A 17928-nucleotide genomic window follows, 5' to 3' on the forward strand; every position below is an offset into this window, starting at 1 on the left:
TTGAGCCCATCTCTGTGTCCGCAAGTATTCCCTGTCAGTGCTACCTTCTCCACAGCCTCCCTACATTCCTAGACATCCTGAAAAACAGCTAACCTACTTGCTGGACTACAAGTCTGGATCCAATCCCCCTGCCAAATTAGTTTAAACCCCCCTGAAGAGTGCTAGCAAACCTACCTCCCAGGATGTTGGTGCCCTTCTGGTTCAGGTGCAACCCGTCCTGCTTGTACAGGTCCCACCTTCCCCAGAATGCAGTCCAATTGTCCAAATACCTGAAGCCCTCCCTCCTACACCATCCTTGCAGCCATGTGTTCAACTGCACTCTCTCCCTATTGCCTCAATGTCACATGGCACCGGCAACAACCCAGAGATGACGACTCTGTCCGTCCTAGCTTTTAGCTTTCAACCTAACTCCCTGAGCTCTTGAATGACCTCCCCACCCTTCTTCCTACCTCTGTCGTTGGTGCCAATGTGCACCACGACTTCTGACTGCACACCCTCCCCCTTAAGGATTCTGAAGACACGTTCCGAGACGTCTCGGACCCTGGCACCCGGGAGGCAACAAACTATCCGAGAGTCTTGCCCCTGTCCACAGAACCGCCTGTCCGTCCCTCTAACTTTAGAGTCTCCTATAACTAGCGCTCTCTTCCTCTCCCCCTTTCCCTTCTGGGCCTCAGAGCCGGACCTCGTGCCAGAGACCCGTTCACTGCCGCTTACCTCTGCTAGGCCGTCCCCCCCAACAGTAGGGCGGCACGGTGGCACAGTGGTTAGCACTGCTGCCTTACAGCGCCAGAGACCCAGGTTTAGTTCCCTCCTCAGGCGACTGTCTGTGTGGAGTTTGCACGTTCTCCCCGTGTCTGCGTGGGTTTCCTCCGGGTGCTCCGGTTTCCTCCCACAGTCCAAAGATGTGCAGGTCAGGTGAATTGGCCATGCTAAATTGCCCGTAGTGTAAGGTAAGGGGTAAATGTAGGAGTATGGGTGGGTTGCGCTTCAGCGGGGCGGTGTGGACTTGTTGGGCTGAAGGGCCTGTTCCCACCCTGTAAGTAATCTAATTTAATCTAATCTAAGTAATCTAAAAAAAAGTTTCCAAAGCGGTATACTTATTGTTGAGGGGAACGACCACAGGGGATCCCTGCACTGCCTGCTTCCACCCCTTCCCACCTCTAACTGTTACTCAGCTACCTCTGTTCTCTGGCATAACTATGTCCCTGTAGCTTCTATCTATCACCCTCTCAGCCTCTCGAATAATCCTCAATTCATCCAACTCCAGCTCCAGTTCCCTAACGTGGTCTGTGAGGAGCTGGAGCTGGCTGCACTTCCTGCAGGTGAAGTCAGCAGGAGCATCGGTGGTCACCCCTACCTCAAGCATCCTGCAGGAGGAACATTCCACTGCCTGCGCTGCCATAACTCTAGACTTAGTCTCCAAAACAAGAACACTGAGTAGCTTACCTGTTCAGCCGACTGAGTCCTTTTGTTTAGGTTAGAGAAGGAGGGAGGGTGGGAGACACTACACGTGTAGTGTCTCGGGTTCCTTCTCCACTCAAACCTCTTACCTTCCCAGAAGCCTTTGTTGACGACTTCCGGGTTCCCGCTCCTTCCGGCTCCCCTCTCTGTGCGTCCGCTGTAGCACTGAGCGGGCTATTTTGGTCCTTGACATCATCAAATATACCACTCTTACTGACTCTTTTAGTTATTTCCTTGCAAATAAAGTAGTTAGTCACAAGGTCTTACCTTTACAAATTTATGCTGACTGTCCTTAATTAATCTGTGCCTGTCTAAATGATAGTTTTTGCCATCTTTTAGGACTTTTGTCCAATGATTTGTGCACTTCTGGGGTTAGGCTGACTTTGAAACCGTATTATGACAACATGCTTTCAGCCAAAAAGGATTGCAAAAGGATGCTATTTTCTCCCTTTTTTAAAAAAATCATCTGTGGGGTTGTGGCCATCACTGCTGGCCAGCATTATTGCTCATCACTAGTTGCCCTTGAGAAGTTGGTGGTGAGCTGCCTTCTTGAACTGCTGCAGTCCAACTGCTTTGGGTTGACCCACAATGCCATTAGGGAGGGAATTCCAGGATTCTGACCCAGTGACAGTGAAGGATCAGCGACATATTCCCAAGTCAGGATGGTGAGTGGATTGGAGGGGAACTTGAAGGTGGTGGTGTTCCCATTATATCTGCTGCCCTTGCACTTCTCGATCGAAGTGGTAGTGGGTTTGGAAGATGCTGTCTGAGGATCTTTAGTGAATTGCTATAGTGGACCTTGTAGATAGTACAACCGCTGCTAATAAGTGTTGGTGATGGAGGGAGCGCATGCTTGTAGATGTAGTGCCATTCAAACTGGCTGCTTTGTTCTGGATGGTATCAAGCTTCATGAGTGTTGTTGGAGCTGCATTCATCCAGGCAAGAGGGGAGTATTCCACCACAATCCTGATTTTCACCTTGTAGATGATGGACAGGCTTTAGGAATTCAGGAGGTGAGTTACCCGCCGCAATATTCCTAACCTCTGACCTACTCTTGCAGCCACTGTGTTTATGTAGTGAGTCCAATTGAGTTTATGGTCACTGATAACCCCCAGATGTTGATAGTGGGGGTTTCAGTGATGGTAACAACATTGAATTGCAAGAGACAGTGGTTAGATAGCCACTTATTGGTGATAGTCATTACCTGGCATTTATATGGCGTGAATGTTACTTGCCACATGTCAGCCCAAACCTGGATATTGTCCAGATCTTGTTGCATTCAAACATGGACTGCTTCAGTATCTGAGGAGTCGTGAATGGTGCTGAGCATCGTACAATCAAGAGCAAACATTCCCACTCATGACCTTATGATGGAGGAAAGGTCATTGATGGAGCAGCTGAAGATGGTTGGGCCTGGGACACAACCCTGAGGAACTCCTGCAGAGATGTCCTGGACCTGAGATGACTGACCTTGAGCAACCACGACCATCTTCCTCTGTGTCAGGTATGGCTCCAACCACCAGAGAATTTGCCCCCAATACCCATTGATTTCAGTTTTCCTAGGGCTCCTTAATGCCACGCTCAGTTGAATGCAGCTGTGATGTCAAGGGCTGTCTCTCTGACCAGACCTGTAGAATTCAACTCTTTTGTTCATGGTTGAACCAAGGCTGCAATGAGGTCAGGAGCTGAGTGGCCCTGGCAGAACCCAAACTGGGCATCACTGAGCAGTTTATTGCTGAGCAGATGTTGCTTGATAGCTCTGTTGATTGTTGAGAGCACTGTTGTCCCTTGCGTGCAGTAGTGGACTGGGTTACATTTCACCTGGATCTGATGATTAATCAATTTTCAAAAGTGATGTAAACACTTCAAGGTTTTCTTCTGCACTCTTTATTTCACCTAGTATTGCATACTTCCACGTAACTACAGTCATCCTTTGTCTCTTACTTTTGTGAAAACAGGCTCAAAGTATTAATTTAACAACCATGTCCACGCCTTCCATCTCCATGCACACGATTTACCTCTTAATTAGTTATCCTCTTTGATTTATTTACTGATGCATTATTAATTCATGTACTCTGCTTGATTTCCTAATTTCCTTTTAAATTTCATTCCTGCACTTTCTCTACTCCCCATAGCTTTTAATGGAATTGAGCTCTTAGCATCCAACATACTTCCTATTTTTGCACTTATGATATCCAGAGGAATCTGGATTCTCGAACCAACTCCTTTTTCTTTGTGAGAGCATGATTGTTGTGAATCATGTCTCTCTCTACATAGAACAGCTCCTCCTACTGCTCTAATACTTAAATTTATTTGTTGTTTTAAGTCCACTTTTGCCATATCACTTCTCAGCCTGGTAAAAATGGCCTTTCCCTGAGTTAAAAGTTCACTCCAAATTTGTCCATTCTTTTCCGTAACAACCCCAAATTAAATTATGGTTGCAATGATTAAAATACTAAATCTCTCTGATCTCACCATTGACTGAAAACTGAACTGGACTAGCTAGTAAGTACTCTGTCTACCAGAGCAAATCAGGGCTAGGAATCTTGCAGTGAGTAAGTCACCTCTTGACTCCCCAAAGCCTGACCAGCATCTACAAGGCACAAATCACGATTTTGGTGGGATACGTGCCACTTGCCTGAATGAGTGTAGCTCCAGCAACACTTCAGAAGCTTGACACCATCTAGGACAAAGGGGACCGCTTGATTGGCACTGCATTTCTAAGAACTCGCTCCCTCCACCACTGCACTGAATAGCAGCAGTGTGTACTGTCTACAAGGTGTACTGCAGAAACAAACCGAGGCTTCTTAACTTCCAAACCTGTGATCACTACCATCTAACCAAGCAAGAGTAGCAGAGACATGGTAACACCACCACCTCCATGTCACTGATGATCCAGACTCGGAAATATGTAGTCATTCCTTCAACGTTGCTGGATCAAAATCTTGGAAATCTCTTTTCAGCAGCATTGTGGGTCGACCTATAGCAAATGGATTGATGAGATGGCCAATAAGTGCTGACGTTACCAGTGGTGCACGCATTCCATGAATGAATAAAATAAACTTCATTTTCTAACTGCAAAAACGTTATCCCAAATAAGTTTTAAGAATATTGCATAGCTGTAAATTTTACAATTAGTTTATCCTAGTTAGTTGAAATCCTCACTGTACTGCCTTTTTATTTCTTTGCATGCATATTTGCTTCTCTTTGCCCTTCTGACTGTTGGGGGTTCCATACTATAGCCACAGCAGTGTAATTGGCCCTCTTCTTGTTCTTCAGTTCAAATCATGTTTTTAGTTCACGTTGTTTCTAGCATAACATTCCCCACAGCTCTCATTGCTTTTTTTATAGAGCCAATAATGTGACCGCTTTTCACCACCCCTCAACCTTGTATCATCCTCCTCCATCCTTTTGACAACTTTGCAACCAGAAATCTTGAACTGCCATTCCTGTCCTTTTTAAGCCCTGTTTCAGTAATAATTATGATGCCATTCTTTAACACACAACCCGTTATTTGTTATAATACTTATTCTGCTTTTAGCCAATTTAGGATTTACCTTTTCTTCAGTATCTCTCCCTTGCATATACTGAAACAAAATGCTCAGTCAGTATAGCTGGAAATAACTTTTCTCATCGACCAATTCACTGTTTGTCCACTCATATCTCATTTTAACAACCTCATATCTATATATTTAAATTCAAGGCTGAATGTTGACTCTCAGCTCCTGGTGTGGCGACGTTATCACTGGCAGTGGATCGCAGCAAAGATACTCTTAATTTTTATATTGTAGAATTTTGCAGAATAGGAAATTGTCTGTCTACTTTTAAAGAGCCATTTAATTGGTGCCATTCCCTTGCTCTTTCCCCAACACCCTTTGTTTTGTTTCCTTTCAAGTGTCAGTTGTATTCAGCTTGAAACATTAACTCTGTTCCTTTCACCACAGATGCTGCTTGACTTGCTGAGTTTTGACTGAACTTAATTTTTATTCAATATTTCCAGCATACTTTGCTTCTACTTTCTCCTGATGTGCTCCATCGTAGCTTTCATAGTTCCAGTTAGAAATTGTTTGTTCTCAATCCATGGTGATCTAATAGGTTTATGGTGTACCGTAATATGATTCATATTGTGGCCTGTAAACTTGAACTGCTGAGTTTAGGACCCATTAAACTTGATCATTATAGTCATGTTTAAACCCTAGTACCTTGGTCCCTTTGGCAGTTTATACATGGTCAAATTCATTGAGAAAAGAATTCCCTGTTAAAAATATTTCCAGTTTTCACTATTTGTGTATGTTGAGAGCAAATTTGTAGTCCTATGTTCTTCTAGAACATGTGCAATGTCCTATGAATTCTCCGACAATTTGAAAGCTCAAATCAGAACAATGTCTATTTTCTGTTTACAAAAACAGAAGATGCTTCTGTGAAGAGAAATCAGAGTTAATGTTTGGGTCTGGTGACCCTTCCTCAGAGCCAATTGTAGCTAGGAAAATGTCGGTTGATATGCAGAAGATAGGGTAGGGGGAGGGGTAAGGAGTAACCAATAGGTGGAGATAGAGTCTGAAGAGAGAGAAGATCAGTTGGACAGACAAGGCAGTGGATAACAACATGGCTGGGAGAATGAATAGCTGTTAATGGAGACTGTTGGTGGCTAACAATAAATAGTGTGTAATGGCACATTATGTGATAACAACACGTATATGTGGTTGGGAGCTCAGGCATGGGAGAGTTCAGGCCCTAAAATCATTGAACTTGATATTGAGTCCAGAGCGTTGCAGGGTCCCCAAGTGGAAAAGGAGGTGTTGTTATTTCAGCTTGCACTGAGCTTCGCTGGAGAACTGCAGCAAGCCTGAGACAAGATTTTGGCCAGGGAACAGGATGGTGTGTTAAAATGGCAGGTAACTGGAAGCTCAGGGTCTTTTTTGTGGGCAGAACACAGATGTTCTATGGCCAGTCCATGTTTCGTTTCCCCAGTGTAGAGGAGACCACTTTGTGAGCAGCGAATGCAGTAGGCTAGATTGTATGAAATGCAGGTAATATGCTGCTTCACCTGGAAGGTATATTTGAGCCCATGGATGCTGAAGAGGAAGGAGGTAAATGGGCAGGCGTTACACCATTGGCGGCTGCAGGGGAAGGTGCCGTGGGGCTGTGGCAGGGAATGTTGGGAGTAAAGGAAGAGTAGACCAGAGCGTCCCGGAGGGAATGGTCCTGATGGGAGGAAAATATCTGTCCAGTGATGGCACTTCACTGGACGTGGCAGGAATGATGTCTGATGATCTTCTGACGTGGATACTAGTGGGATGGTAGGTAAGGACATGGGGAACCTATTGTGAGAGGGAAGAGAGGGGGTGAAGGCAGAAGTGTAGGAGATGGGTCGGACTTGATCGAGGGCCCTGTCAACAATGGTGCTGGGCAATCATCGCTTGAGGAAGGAGGTGGAAGTTTTGGAGGCAAACTCAACGAAACATATGCAATGCAGACAGAGGAACTGGAAGAATGGAATGGAGTCTTTGCAGAAAGCAGAGTGCGAGGATAAAGAGTCCAGATAGCTGGTCAGTTTGTCTGCTAAATCCACTACAGTTGGCTACCCACAATAAAGCATCCCTTGTTTGCCTTTTTGCAGGGACAGTTCCCTCCGGGGCACCCTGGCCCACTGTATATGCACATGTGAGTGCGCGTGTGCACACACAGAATCACCAACAGTTGGACACGTCATTGTCTAACACCGTTGCTCCCCCCCCAAGCATGCACTCTACCTGCACGTCACACAATCTAGTCTAATACATTCGCTACTCACAATGTGGTCTCACCTACATTAGGGAAACAAAGTGTAGATTGGGTGACCGGTTTGTGGAATGCATCCATGTTCTGCCGCAAAAAAAATTGTGGTATATCCACCATAAACCCACCAACTCCCAGAGCTATCTGGACTATACAACCTTGCACCCTGCTTCCTGTAAAGACTCAGTTTCTTTCTCCCAATATTTCTGTCGCATTGATAGTCACTAACAGTTTCCATTAACAGCTATTCACTTTCCCTACAGTGTGGAAACAGACCATTTGGCCCAACAAGTCCACATCGACCCTCCGAAGAGTAACGCACCCAGACCCATTCCCCTTTCCTGATGAAGGGTTTATGCCCGAAACGTCGATTCTCCTGCCTCTTCGATGCCGCCTGACCTGCTGTGCTTTTCTAGCACCACACTCTCGACCCATTCCCCTGCCCTATTACTCTACATTTATCCCTAATTAATACACCTAACCCACATATCCCTGAACACTATGCGCAATTTAACGTGGCCAATTCACCTAACCTGCACATCTTTGGATTATGCGAGGAAACTGGAGCGCCTGGAGGAAACCCACGCAGACTGGGGGAGAATGTGCAAACTCTATAGACAGTCGCCTGGAATCAAATGTAGGTCCCTGATGCTGTGAGGCAGCAGTGCTAACCACTGAGCCACAGTACTGCCCTCTCCCAGCCAGATCGTTACCCACTGTTTTGTCTCTGACTGTCTTCTGTCTCTTTAGGCTCTATCCCCACGTGTCATTTGCTCTTTATCTCCTCCCCCACCATATCTTCTGCATTTAAACCGGCATTTTCTGGAGGAAAGGTCATCAGACCCAAAATGTTAACTCTGATTTTTCATCACAGATGCTGCCAGACCTGCTGAGATTTTCCAGCAGCTTCTATTTTTGTTTCTGACTTACAGCATCCACAGTTCTTCAGTTTTTACTTTGCTATTAGTCTTACAGTCACTTGTTTGGAAATGACTTACTTCAATGGCAGAGAATGTTTAAACAGAGATTAAATCTTTTCCTTGTGACAGGAATGGAAGACTTCCAGTTGTTGCCCAGGAGGGCATACCAGAAGCTCCGCCTGTACCCGATGTGTTGGGAAGTATCCTAGCAGGACAGAATGTCTTACTGATGGACAGTTCTGATGTTGTAATCAATAGGGATGGAAGCCTAAAGCCTAAAGATCGAGGTATTATCCAAGACAGTGCATCTAGTTATTTTTAGACACCAATTTATAGTAGAAGAATTCTGGTCAGCATATTTGCTTTCATGATCTTTATAGTCCATAGTAGTTCTCTGATTTATTGCTTTCCCTTGCTTCCCAAAATGATCTCCATACATCACTCATTAAATTTCATCTCTTTCATGTTATCAGAAAAATCTGTTTGGCCATCAGCCTATTTGTTCAGATCCTATTGCATTGTTTCAACCATCTTGATAAGTTCATGCTTGCTTTCTCTATCAGTTTCTAGATGGATCAGAAAAGTCCATGTTAGTCTGTCTCCCATTAGCCTAAATTCCCAGTTTCCCTGCTTGTTCTGTCATGCGCCCTCATTGCCTTGGACACCTCAACTAAATCTCCTCTTAAGTATGCTGTTTTAAGGAAAAGAGCTCCAGTTTATCTAATCTCTCCATGTAACTGAAGTTCCTTAAGTATGTTGTGTTATCCTGTTGAACTGTTATTCTGCACTCAAGGTCTTGACATTTTTTTCTTAAAATGTATTGCCCAGAAGTTAGTTTATAAATGTGTGTTGTGTAATGTATTAATTGTAGAATTTCCTTTCTGCTGTTACATTAGGGCAACCTGCAGAATCAACATCAAGTAACAGCAAAACTGGTGAGACATCTAATAGATGTTCGTCAACAAGTTCTTGCATCTCAGGGATCTCTGTAAGCGCCTTGAAAGAGGATCAGGAAACTGCTGGTCTTGCAACTAATACTGCAAAACATGTCTTGGGTACGTTGCCATCTACATCTGGCTTAACATCCAAGCCAAGGCAACAAACAACATCCAGCAATCTAAGACCTGCCTTTTCGGGAACATTTACTCCAATGCCTGAAATATCAGTTGGTCCTGCGCCAGGTGAATCTGTTTCTTTGTTCAATACACAAAGGACAGGAGCATTTAGTAAAAGTGTTGGGGACAGTCAAAAGAGTACCAGTGGCTTTACACCTTTCAAATGGTTGAATAGCGCCTCCAATTTGCTTTTTAAAAACAATATAGGCACACTGAACAGAGTTGCACCCAAATCACCTGTTAAGAGACTTGATATATCAGAATTTCCTAGGATACCAAAGATCAAGAACCAAACTGGTAGTTTAAGCTTTCAAACTGGTAACAAACAAAGCAATGGAGTACCTCGAGCCTGTATTAACAGACTTACAGGTAATGAACAGAATAGCCAGGCTACAAAACCTATGGAATTGGGCAATAGCGGAAAGAATATTGAAAGACCTGTCCAACAAAGGCATCAATCTTCCACCATGACAGGTTCGACTGGCTGCTCCAGTACTTTCCAAGAAAAACACCAAGCTCGGGACTTGGTTTCTAGCTCATCTGGTCAGGGTTGTACAAAAGTGACAAGTAGTAGTGGTCATTTGACTAGTCTGCCGAAATTGGATGCCTACGACCCATTTGAACCCACAGATGATGAAGTTCAGCATTTTAGCAAAAGCGGCAAAAATACTTCTCGATTGAAACGCAACATAAAAAAAGAAATAGATGAGATATATGATCCATTTGAACCCACTGGTTCTGATCCATCTTCATCAAATTCCACTCCTGATCGGAATGAGTCAAGATCTGGAGGTGAATCCCCAGTGCCCAAAAATAATGATATTTCTGAAGGAAATGAACACACGACTAATACATTAAGCCTTTATTTTAATACCAATACCAATACCACACAGCTATCTTGCACACAGCAAACAGAGCCTTATAAAATCAAAACTGAAGCTCTAACATCAGGGAATCCATCTGACAGTCCTGATAGCTGTAAGTCTTTTACTGCACCTTCTTTGACCTGTGGAGCAGAAGTTATTAGTGAACCTCAGGCTAATATTGAGGACAAAGATATAAAATTGGACATAGAATCTGACATGAGAAAGTGGGACAATGAACGCACGAAAGAAGCATATTGCAACTTTTCAACATCTAATGACAAACAGTCTGAAAAACAGACAATAACTACAGACAGTGATGGCATTAATTCTTCTGTATGCTCTGAAGACGGTGCTTTACAAGTTGTCACCACGATCGTTCCCACTTGTGTGCGAACTGATGCAGATACTTCATCAGAAAATGAACTCAGAAAAACAGTGAATAAAAAGGTCCACTCCAAATCAAAGGCTAATTCGAGATCACGATCAAGATCACGTTCCCACAGCCAACATAAATGTAAGAGCTCAGTCTCTGAAGAACACAAAGTATACAGGTCAAGGTCAAGATCAAAAGAACGGAAGAAGTTAAGGTCCCGCTCAAGGGAACGACGGAGATCAAAATCTCGGTCAAGGTCTCGCTCCAGCAGCTCTGAGAAATTTAGAAGGCGAAAGCCTAAACAAGATAGGAGCAAGGAGAAAAGAGGAAGACGTTCCAGATCAAGGTCTCGAGAAAGGAGGTCAGGTAGTTCCTCCTCTGTTACATCTACAGACAGTCGCAAGAGAAGAAGGAGAATATCAGGATCAAGGGATCACAAAGGCTCCTCCAGGCACTCTTGGAGCAGCAGTGAGAAAGGAAAGCGGAAGCTGTACCGACGGGAGCAAAGTCGGGAACAATACGATAGACGAAGCAGACGCTCAACCTCTTGGTCCAGGGAGAGAAGGCGCTCAAGATCATGGTCAAGGTCCAGAGATAAGAAAAAAGCATGGCCTAGATCTAGGGAGAAGCTAAGGTCCTGGTCGAGATCAAGTTCCAGAGAAAGGAGATCGTGGTCTAGATCCAGCTCTCGAGACAAGAAAAGATCACGGACAAGATCAAGTTCCAGAGAGAAGAGAAAATCGACCAGGTCTAGGGAAAAGAGAAGATCAAAGACTCGATCCAGATCCAGGGAAAGAAGAAAGCCAAGACCTCGATCAAGAACCCGTTCCAGGTCTAAAGACCAGAGTAGATCAAGATCGAGAGATAGGTGCTCCCAGTCAAAATGTCAATTCCCAGAAGTAGATAGAAAACAAACTGTCTTTCAAGAAAAAATCAAATTTGGTGAGAAGGATCAATTGCAGAAGAAAGTTTCAACTTACAGAGATAATGAGCCTTTGGAGAGGGAAGACTCAGTAAATGAATTGTTTATTTCTTGTGAGGCTCAAAAATTGCAGGAAAGTAACTTTACACCAGCTGTTCAGACCTCGTCCTGTTCAGTAACCATTAAAGAGGAACCAGCGCCGTACATTGACAGTACACAGGAAGAAGAAAAACATAAAGAACTTCTTGATCAAAACAAGGACTCCAGCTGTAAAAGTGAGAGCTTAGGAGAAACTATTACTGATGTTTCTGTTGGAGTTGACCACATTTGGGAAACTATTAGCTCTTGCACAAGCCAGGCTAACACAATAATGAAAAGTCCCAGTACTGTGTCTGAGTTTCCCCGAGTCAAAAGTCCTTGTTATCAAGAGTCTGCTGTTCCAGATGAGGTTTCTATTCCATTAATATGTCTTGGCAAACAGGAAGAGATTCCGCTCTTGTCAGTAAATGAAGAAGCAGCCTTGAGACCTGAAGCTGAACCATCTAATGATCATTCACCAGCTAAGCCCGATACGCTTTTACCTGTAACAGAGAATTCCACCACTGCAGATTCTCTAGTATCTGTAGAAGACCCAGAAGAATCAGCAGATGTGAGGACAATTGAGGAACAACAAAACTCCAGCACTCTATTTAATGAAACAGTAAATTTTGTTAAAAATGAACACTTAGACAGTGCAGCAGGTTCCTGCTCCCAGAAGAATGAACCAAATCATGAGACTATGTCAGTTAGCTTTGGTTCAAACATTTTAAATAAGCAAGAGGAAGCACAGAGTGATGTGATTGAAAATGACTCATTGGAGGGAAAGCCAGAATCGATGAAAACAGAAAGCAATAAGGACTACAAGGAAATTTCACTGCTGGAATCAGCAGAGCCTGTGAAAACGAAGACCACAAGTGAAACAGGTACCCAAAGCACTGGAGTGAAAACCAAACCCATCGTCAAGAGAGTTACTTGGAACCTGGAGACAGAGGAGAAGGATGAGGCTTCCTCTGGGAGGCCTGCAAGTGAGTGTAATTATTTTTAGTTGTACTATTTCCTTTGAATTCTGGTTGCAGACAAATTATAGATTGTCTCCTTTTTCGATGTATTGCACTGAGACACCTGGTTTAATCAAACATTATAACATTTATTGTTAACACAACCTTGATAACTGAAAATGCATTATTTGGAAGGATTTCGGTGTTTACTTCGAGGTATTTTTCACTAGTACAGCATTGTTAGACAAAATGTTTTCAACAATTTTTGCCAATTTGTTGTTGAAAGTAGTTGCCATTTAGAAACAATTCCCCAGAATTTGAAAGGGTTTTGGAATGTCAAGTGTTCAGCATCGTTACCTCTCAACATTGGCCACATCTTTGGATATCTGCAATTTGCAAGTGCAGATCGTCTTGAAAATCAGTCTGCCACTCAGTGCTCAGCCGAAGGCTGTACTGAGGATACTGATCTAAGGTATTTGTGGGATGGGGAGGGAGAATAAATAAAACTTTGATAATCTTGAATGTGTGGACTGAAGAGAATGGGATGAATACTTGAAGAAGAAATGCTTGCATAGCTATGAGGAAACAATCTGAGATTACAATGAATTGGATAACTCTTCCAAAGAACCGGCAAGGACTTGGACAAAGAGCAAGGTTCAAGAGGTGAGAGATTGAATTTCCTTGACAGCAAAATCGCATTTGATTGAATGTGGCATCAAGAGAATATCTAGCAAAGAGGAAGGTGGTCATTCTCGTTGGAGTTAAATCACCACAGCCTAGTGCATTTTTCAGGAGTTGCTCAGGGATGTATCCCAGGTCCATTTATCTTAAGCTGCTTCAGTAATAACTTATCCTGCATCATAGCACCTGATCGAGGTATACAAGGTAATGAGAGGCATGGACAGAGTCAATAGCCAGAGACTTTCCCTCAGGGCAGGGTTGACTGGCACGAGAGGTCATAGTTTTAAGATATTGGGAGGAAGGTATAGAGGAGACGTCAGAGGTAGGTTCGTTACACAGAGAGTTGTGAACGCATGGAAGCAGAGTCATTAGGGACATTTAATTGACTGCTGGACATGCACATGGACAGTAGTGAATTGAGGAAGTGCGTAGGTTAGATTATTTTATTTTAGATTAGGAATAATCTTCGGCACAACGTCTACGGCCGAAGGGCCTGTTCTGTGTTGTACTTTTCTGTGTTCTGTAACGTTAGAAGTGGAGATGTTCACTCATGATTGACTGTCTATTACCGTTCGTGACTCCTCAGAACCTGAAGTAATATGTGCTCTCATGCACCAAGACTTGGATTATATTCAGGCTTGGGCTGATAAATGGAAAATGACATTTACACCATGTGTCTGTCAGGCAATGATCATCTCATGACTTTCATTAGTATTGCCAATGTTGAAATCTTAACTGGACAGACACATAAATGTTGTCGCTAGAAGTGCAGGTCAGAAGCTGGGAATTCTGCAACAAATAGCACTCACCTCTGACTCCCCAAAGCCTGTCTGTCTGTAAGGCACATTTCAGGAATATGACTAAATACCCTTCACTTGCCTGGATAGGTGCACCTCCAGCAACACTGTGAAGAGGCCTGACACCATCCAAGGTGAAGTGGTTTATTTGATTGACACTCAATCCATCACTTTAAGCATTCAGTTTCTACTCCACCAATGCACAGTGACAGCAGTTCATACCATATACAAAATGCACTGTGGATTGTTGATCAGTATCTAATTAATTGCAGTTGTAAACTAGTTGCATACATTTACTGAGACAGATGAGTCTCTTTCATCTTGATTCACAAACTTGAGTGGTTCATTCTTTTTCTGATCCCATATGAGATGTTTTGCCCTCCTTAACAATAAAGGTTCAATACCCACTGTTATGCTCAGTTGAATATTTTATTCAATTCACACTGGCTTTGGTTCACATCAATTGGTTCCTGTGCCTGTCTTAATCTGGTGCCATCTGAATATTCAATGACTTTGTATTGAGTTACTGATTTCAGGTTATTGATGTAGGACCTGGCTGTTGGTGGATGTCTCTTAGTTTGTTTGGTGTCCACTGTCTTCATATCTTACCTGCAGGTGTCCTTGTAATGGAGGCATTGATCTCTAGCAGTTGATGATCCAGTTTGGGTATATGGACATCATCATCAATTTTGAAAAGTCACTTTAACCACTTCTCCCTGTACAAATGCTGCCAGACCGCCTAAGTGCTTCCACAACTCCAAGATCCTATTCCCTGGAACTTAGAAGTTTAGAGACTAATTTGATAGAAGCTTGTAGGATGTTAAGAGGAACAAACATATTAGACATAGAAGTTACTTCTGTTAGTTGGTGAGATTAGGAGAAGGGCCATACTTGTGGAAGCACTCAGTGGTTTAAAAAGATCCACCACATTTCCTGGATAGACATTGCCAATGCTGGATGCACAGAAAATTAAAATTCAATGTCCAGGACATAAACTTGATGAGATGTTATTACTCAGCATGAACACCGACTGAAGATATTAAAATATGCTAGCTTTGGAATTCTTGGGCAAGTGTAAAAGGTTAAGATCACACTATGGCTATTTGAATCTATGTTGTATTAATAGATAAAGCATTGTGAAAATTATATTCATCTGAGATATAGCAAGATTTAAAATGTCTTCTGTCTTTACATACAGGGACACCGTTCTCCTATAGGGTGCACAGATTTAATAAAGAAAGCATGTGGAAAGCTCCAGAAACAAGTCAACCACCAAATCAGGTGCCGATGTTTCAGCCTCCAGCAGCAAATTTTATGATCCCTCCACCAATTTTTCCTGGTCTATTTCCGCCTCAGGTTGGTGCCAGCCCTCGATTTTGCATATAGGATCCTGGCATATTTCTGCTTCTCCAGTGGTTATAATGGTTATGGATTCATGCCAAAAACAAATATTTTAATTCCTTTCTGGGCGAATTGTCCCCATCTGTGAGGAATTCCATGTGTAGGAGTCAGTGAAACCATTTGGCCCCTCAAACTTATTCTGCCACTCAGCGAGATTATAGCTGATCTGTACTGTAACTCCATGCAACCTTCTTGGCTCTAGGCCTTGGCTTGAAAAAAACATTATTGATTCTGTAACAGTTGGAATGAAGGACTGTTGAATTGAAATTTTGTCAGTCCATTTTAAACAATACCAGTCAGGTGATTTTTTTTCATTCTGTTCTAATGAATAATGTGGTTACGTCTGAGGTTGTCATAGAAAGTCTAATCATAGAAGACACACGTGGGTTCCCCTTGGATATATGACATCAACCAAAGGATACCTATTTAAGATAATTGGCAAACAACCTTAAGGCCAATGAGAATTTTTTACGCAGGTGTTCTGATTTGGAATGTACTGCCTGAAATGGCACTAAATTTTCATTCCAAATAGGAGCAGAAGAAGGCCATTCTGCCCCTCAAACCTAATCTGCCATTCAGTGAGATCATGGCTGATTTTTGGTGTTTCGAAAACCAAAATAACATTTGATTCCATCATCAAACAAAAATCTAGCTTCCTCTTCTGAAAAATATTCAGTTACCTCACTTCCATCACCTTCAAAGACAAGGTGTTCCAAAGTCTGTCAGAGTTCTGAGAGAGAAAGATATCTTCTCATCTCTACCCTTAAAGGATAACTGCTAATTTTAAAACAGTATCTCTAGTTATTGGATTATCCAAAAGAGGAAATCTCTTTTCTGCATCCACCTTGTCAGATCATTCAGGATCTTGTGCACTTCAGTCAAATCACTCCTCGCTCTTTTAAACCCCAGTGGAAACAAACCTGGTCTGTTTAATCTTTCCTCATAAAACTTCCCAATCATTCCAAATATCAGTCCAGTAAGCCACCTTTCAACTGCTCCTACTTCAAATAAGGAGACCAAAACTGCACTCAATATGCTATATATGGTCTCACCAGTGTCCTGCATAAAAGTAATGTAGCATCCTTACTTATACTCAGTTCCTCTTATAATAAAGAATATTATCCCCATTAACCTTGCATACTAACATCTTGTGAACTCATACATTAGAATGTGTAGATTCCCATTTCACTTCAGAATTCTCCATTCAGGTAATATTTTGCTTATCTTTCCTGCCAAAGTGAAGAACTTCACATTTTCCCACAGTATACTTCAAATCTGTCAGATATTTGCCCTCCACTCAACCCATATGAATGCTAAAATTGCATTTGCTTTCCTAACTGCCAACTGAACCTGCATGTTAATCTTAATAGAATCCTGAACTCCGGACTTCTAAGTCCTTTTGTGCTTCAGAATTCCAAAACCTTTCCCTATTTAGAAAATAGTCTAGGCCTCTATTCTTCCTACCAAGTAGTATAACCTCACACTTTCACACACTGTAATCCATATATCAATTTTTTTGTCCACTCCTGTAGCCTGTCCAAGTCCTTCTGCAACCTCCCAGCCTCCTCAACACTACTTGTCCCTCTAGCTATGTTTTGTGTCATTTGTAAACTTAACAATAATGCCCTGTGGTCCCAACATTTAACTCTGCAGAACTCCACTAGTCACTTGCTGCCATCCTGAAAAACACCCCTTTATCCTCATTATCTGCCTTCTGCCAGGCAGCCAATCCTATATCCATGCCACTGCCTTGCCCCTAACATCATGGGCTCTTCTTTAATAGATGCTGTGTGGCGTCTTGTCAAAGGCCTTCTGGAAACACAAATAGATCACATCCACTGGCTCTCCTTTGTCTAACTTGCTTATTACTTCCTCAAAGAATTCTAACAGATTTGTCAGGTATGCCCTCCTCTTGATCATGCAGTGCTGTCTCGGCCCTATTTTGTTACGCATTTCCAAGTTCTCTGCAGTTTCATCTTTAATAATGGTATCAATGACCAAGGTCAGGCTAACAGGCCTATCATTTCTTGCCTTCTGCCTCCTTCCCTTCTTAAACAGGTGTATTACTTTAGCTATTTTCCAGTCCTCTATGACCCTCCCTGACTCCTGTGATTTCAGAAAGATGACCAATGCCTCCACAATCTCCTCAGTTATTTCCTTCAAAACTCTGGGGTGTGGTCCGCCCAGGTGTTTTATCCCATCTTCAGCCTTTCATCTTCCCCAGCATCGTCTCTTCAGTGATAGCCACGACACTCACCTCTACCCTCTGATTGTCTTGAAGTTCTGCATGCTACTGGTGTCTTCTAGATAAAAACAATGACTGCAGATGCTGGAAACCAGAGTATAGATTAGAGTGGTGCTGGAAAAGCACAGCAGTTCAGGTAGCATCTGAGGAGCAGTAAAATCGACGTTTCAGGCAAAAGCCCTTCATCAAGAATACAGGCAGAGTGCCTGAAGGATGGAGAGATAAATGAGAGGAGGGTGGGGGTCGGGAGAAAGTAGCATAGAGTACAATAGGTGAGTAGGGGTGGGGATGAAGGTGATAGGTCAGAGAGGAGGGTGGAGTGGATAGGTGGA

General features: G+C 43.0%; 1 protein-coding gene across 2 annotated transcripts in view; it reads left to right on the top strand.

The window, feature by feature from the left end:
* Positions 1–17928, top strand: part of phrf1 (PHD and ring finger domains 1) — a 103265-nt gene that overhangs the window by 66410 nt on the left and 18927 nt on the right. For both annotated transcript variants that reach the window (XM_043705696.1, XM_043705697.1), the window contains exons 13-15: positions 8289–8446; positions 9056–12499; positions 15149–15306. In XM_043705696.1, the coding sequence (XP_043561631.1) occupies positions 8289–8446; positions 9056–12499; positions 15149–15306 (3760 nt within the window). The remainder of the gene's footprint in view (positions 1–8288; positions 8447–9055; positions 12500–15148; positions 15307–17928) is intronic.

Source organism: Chiloscyllium plagiosum, chromosome 16 (assembly GCF_004010195.1).
Source record: "Chiloscyllium plagiosum isolate BGI_BamShark_2017 chromosome 16, ASM401019v2, whole genome shotgun sequence".
NCBI classification, from domain to species: Eukaryota; Metazoa; Chordata; class Chondrichthyes; order Orectolobiformes; family Hemiscylliidae; genus Chiloscyllium; species Chiloscyllium plagiosum.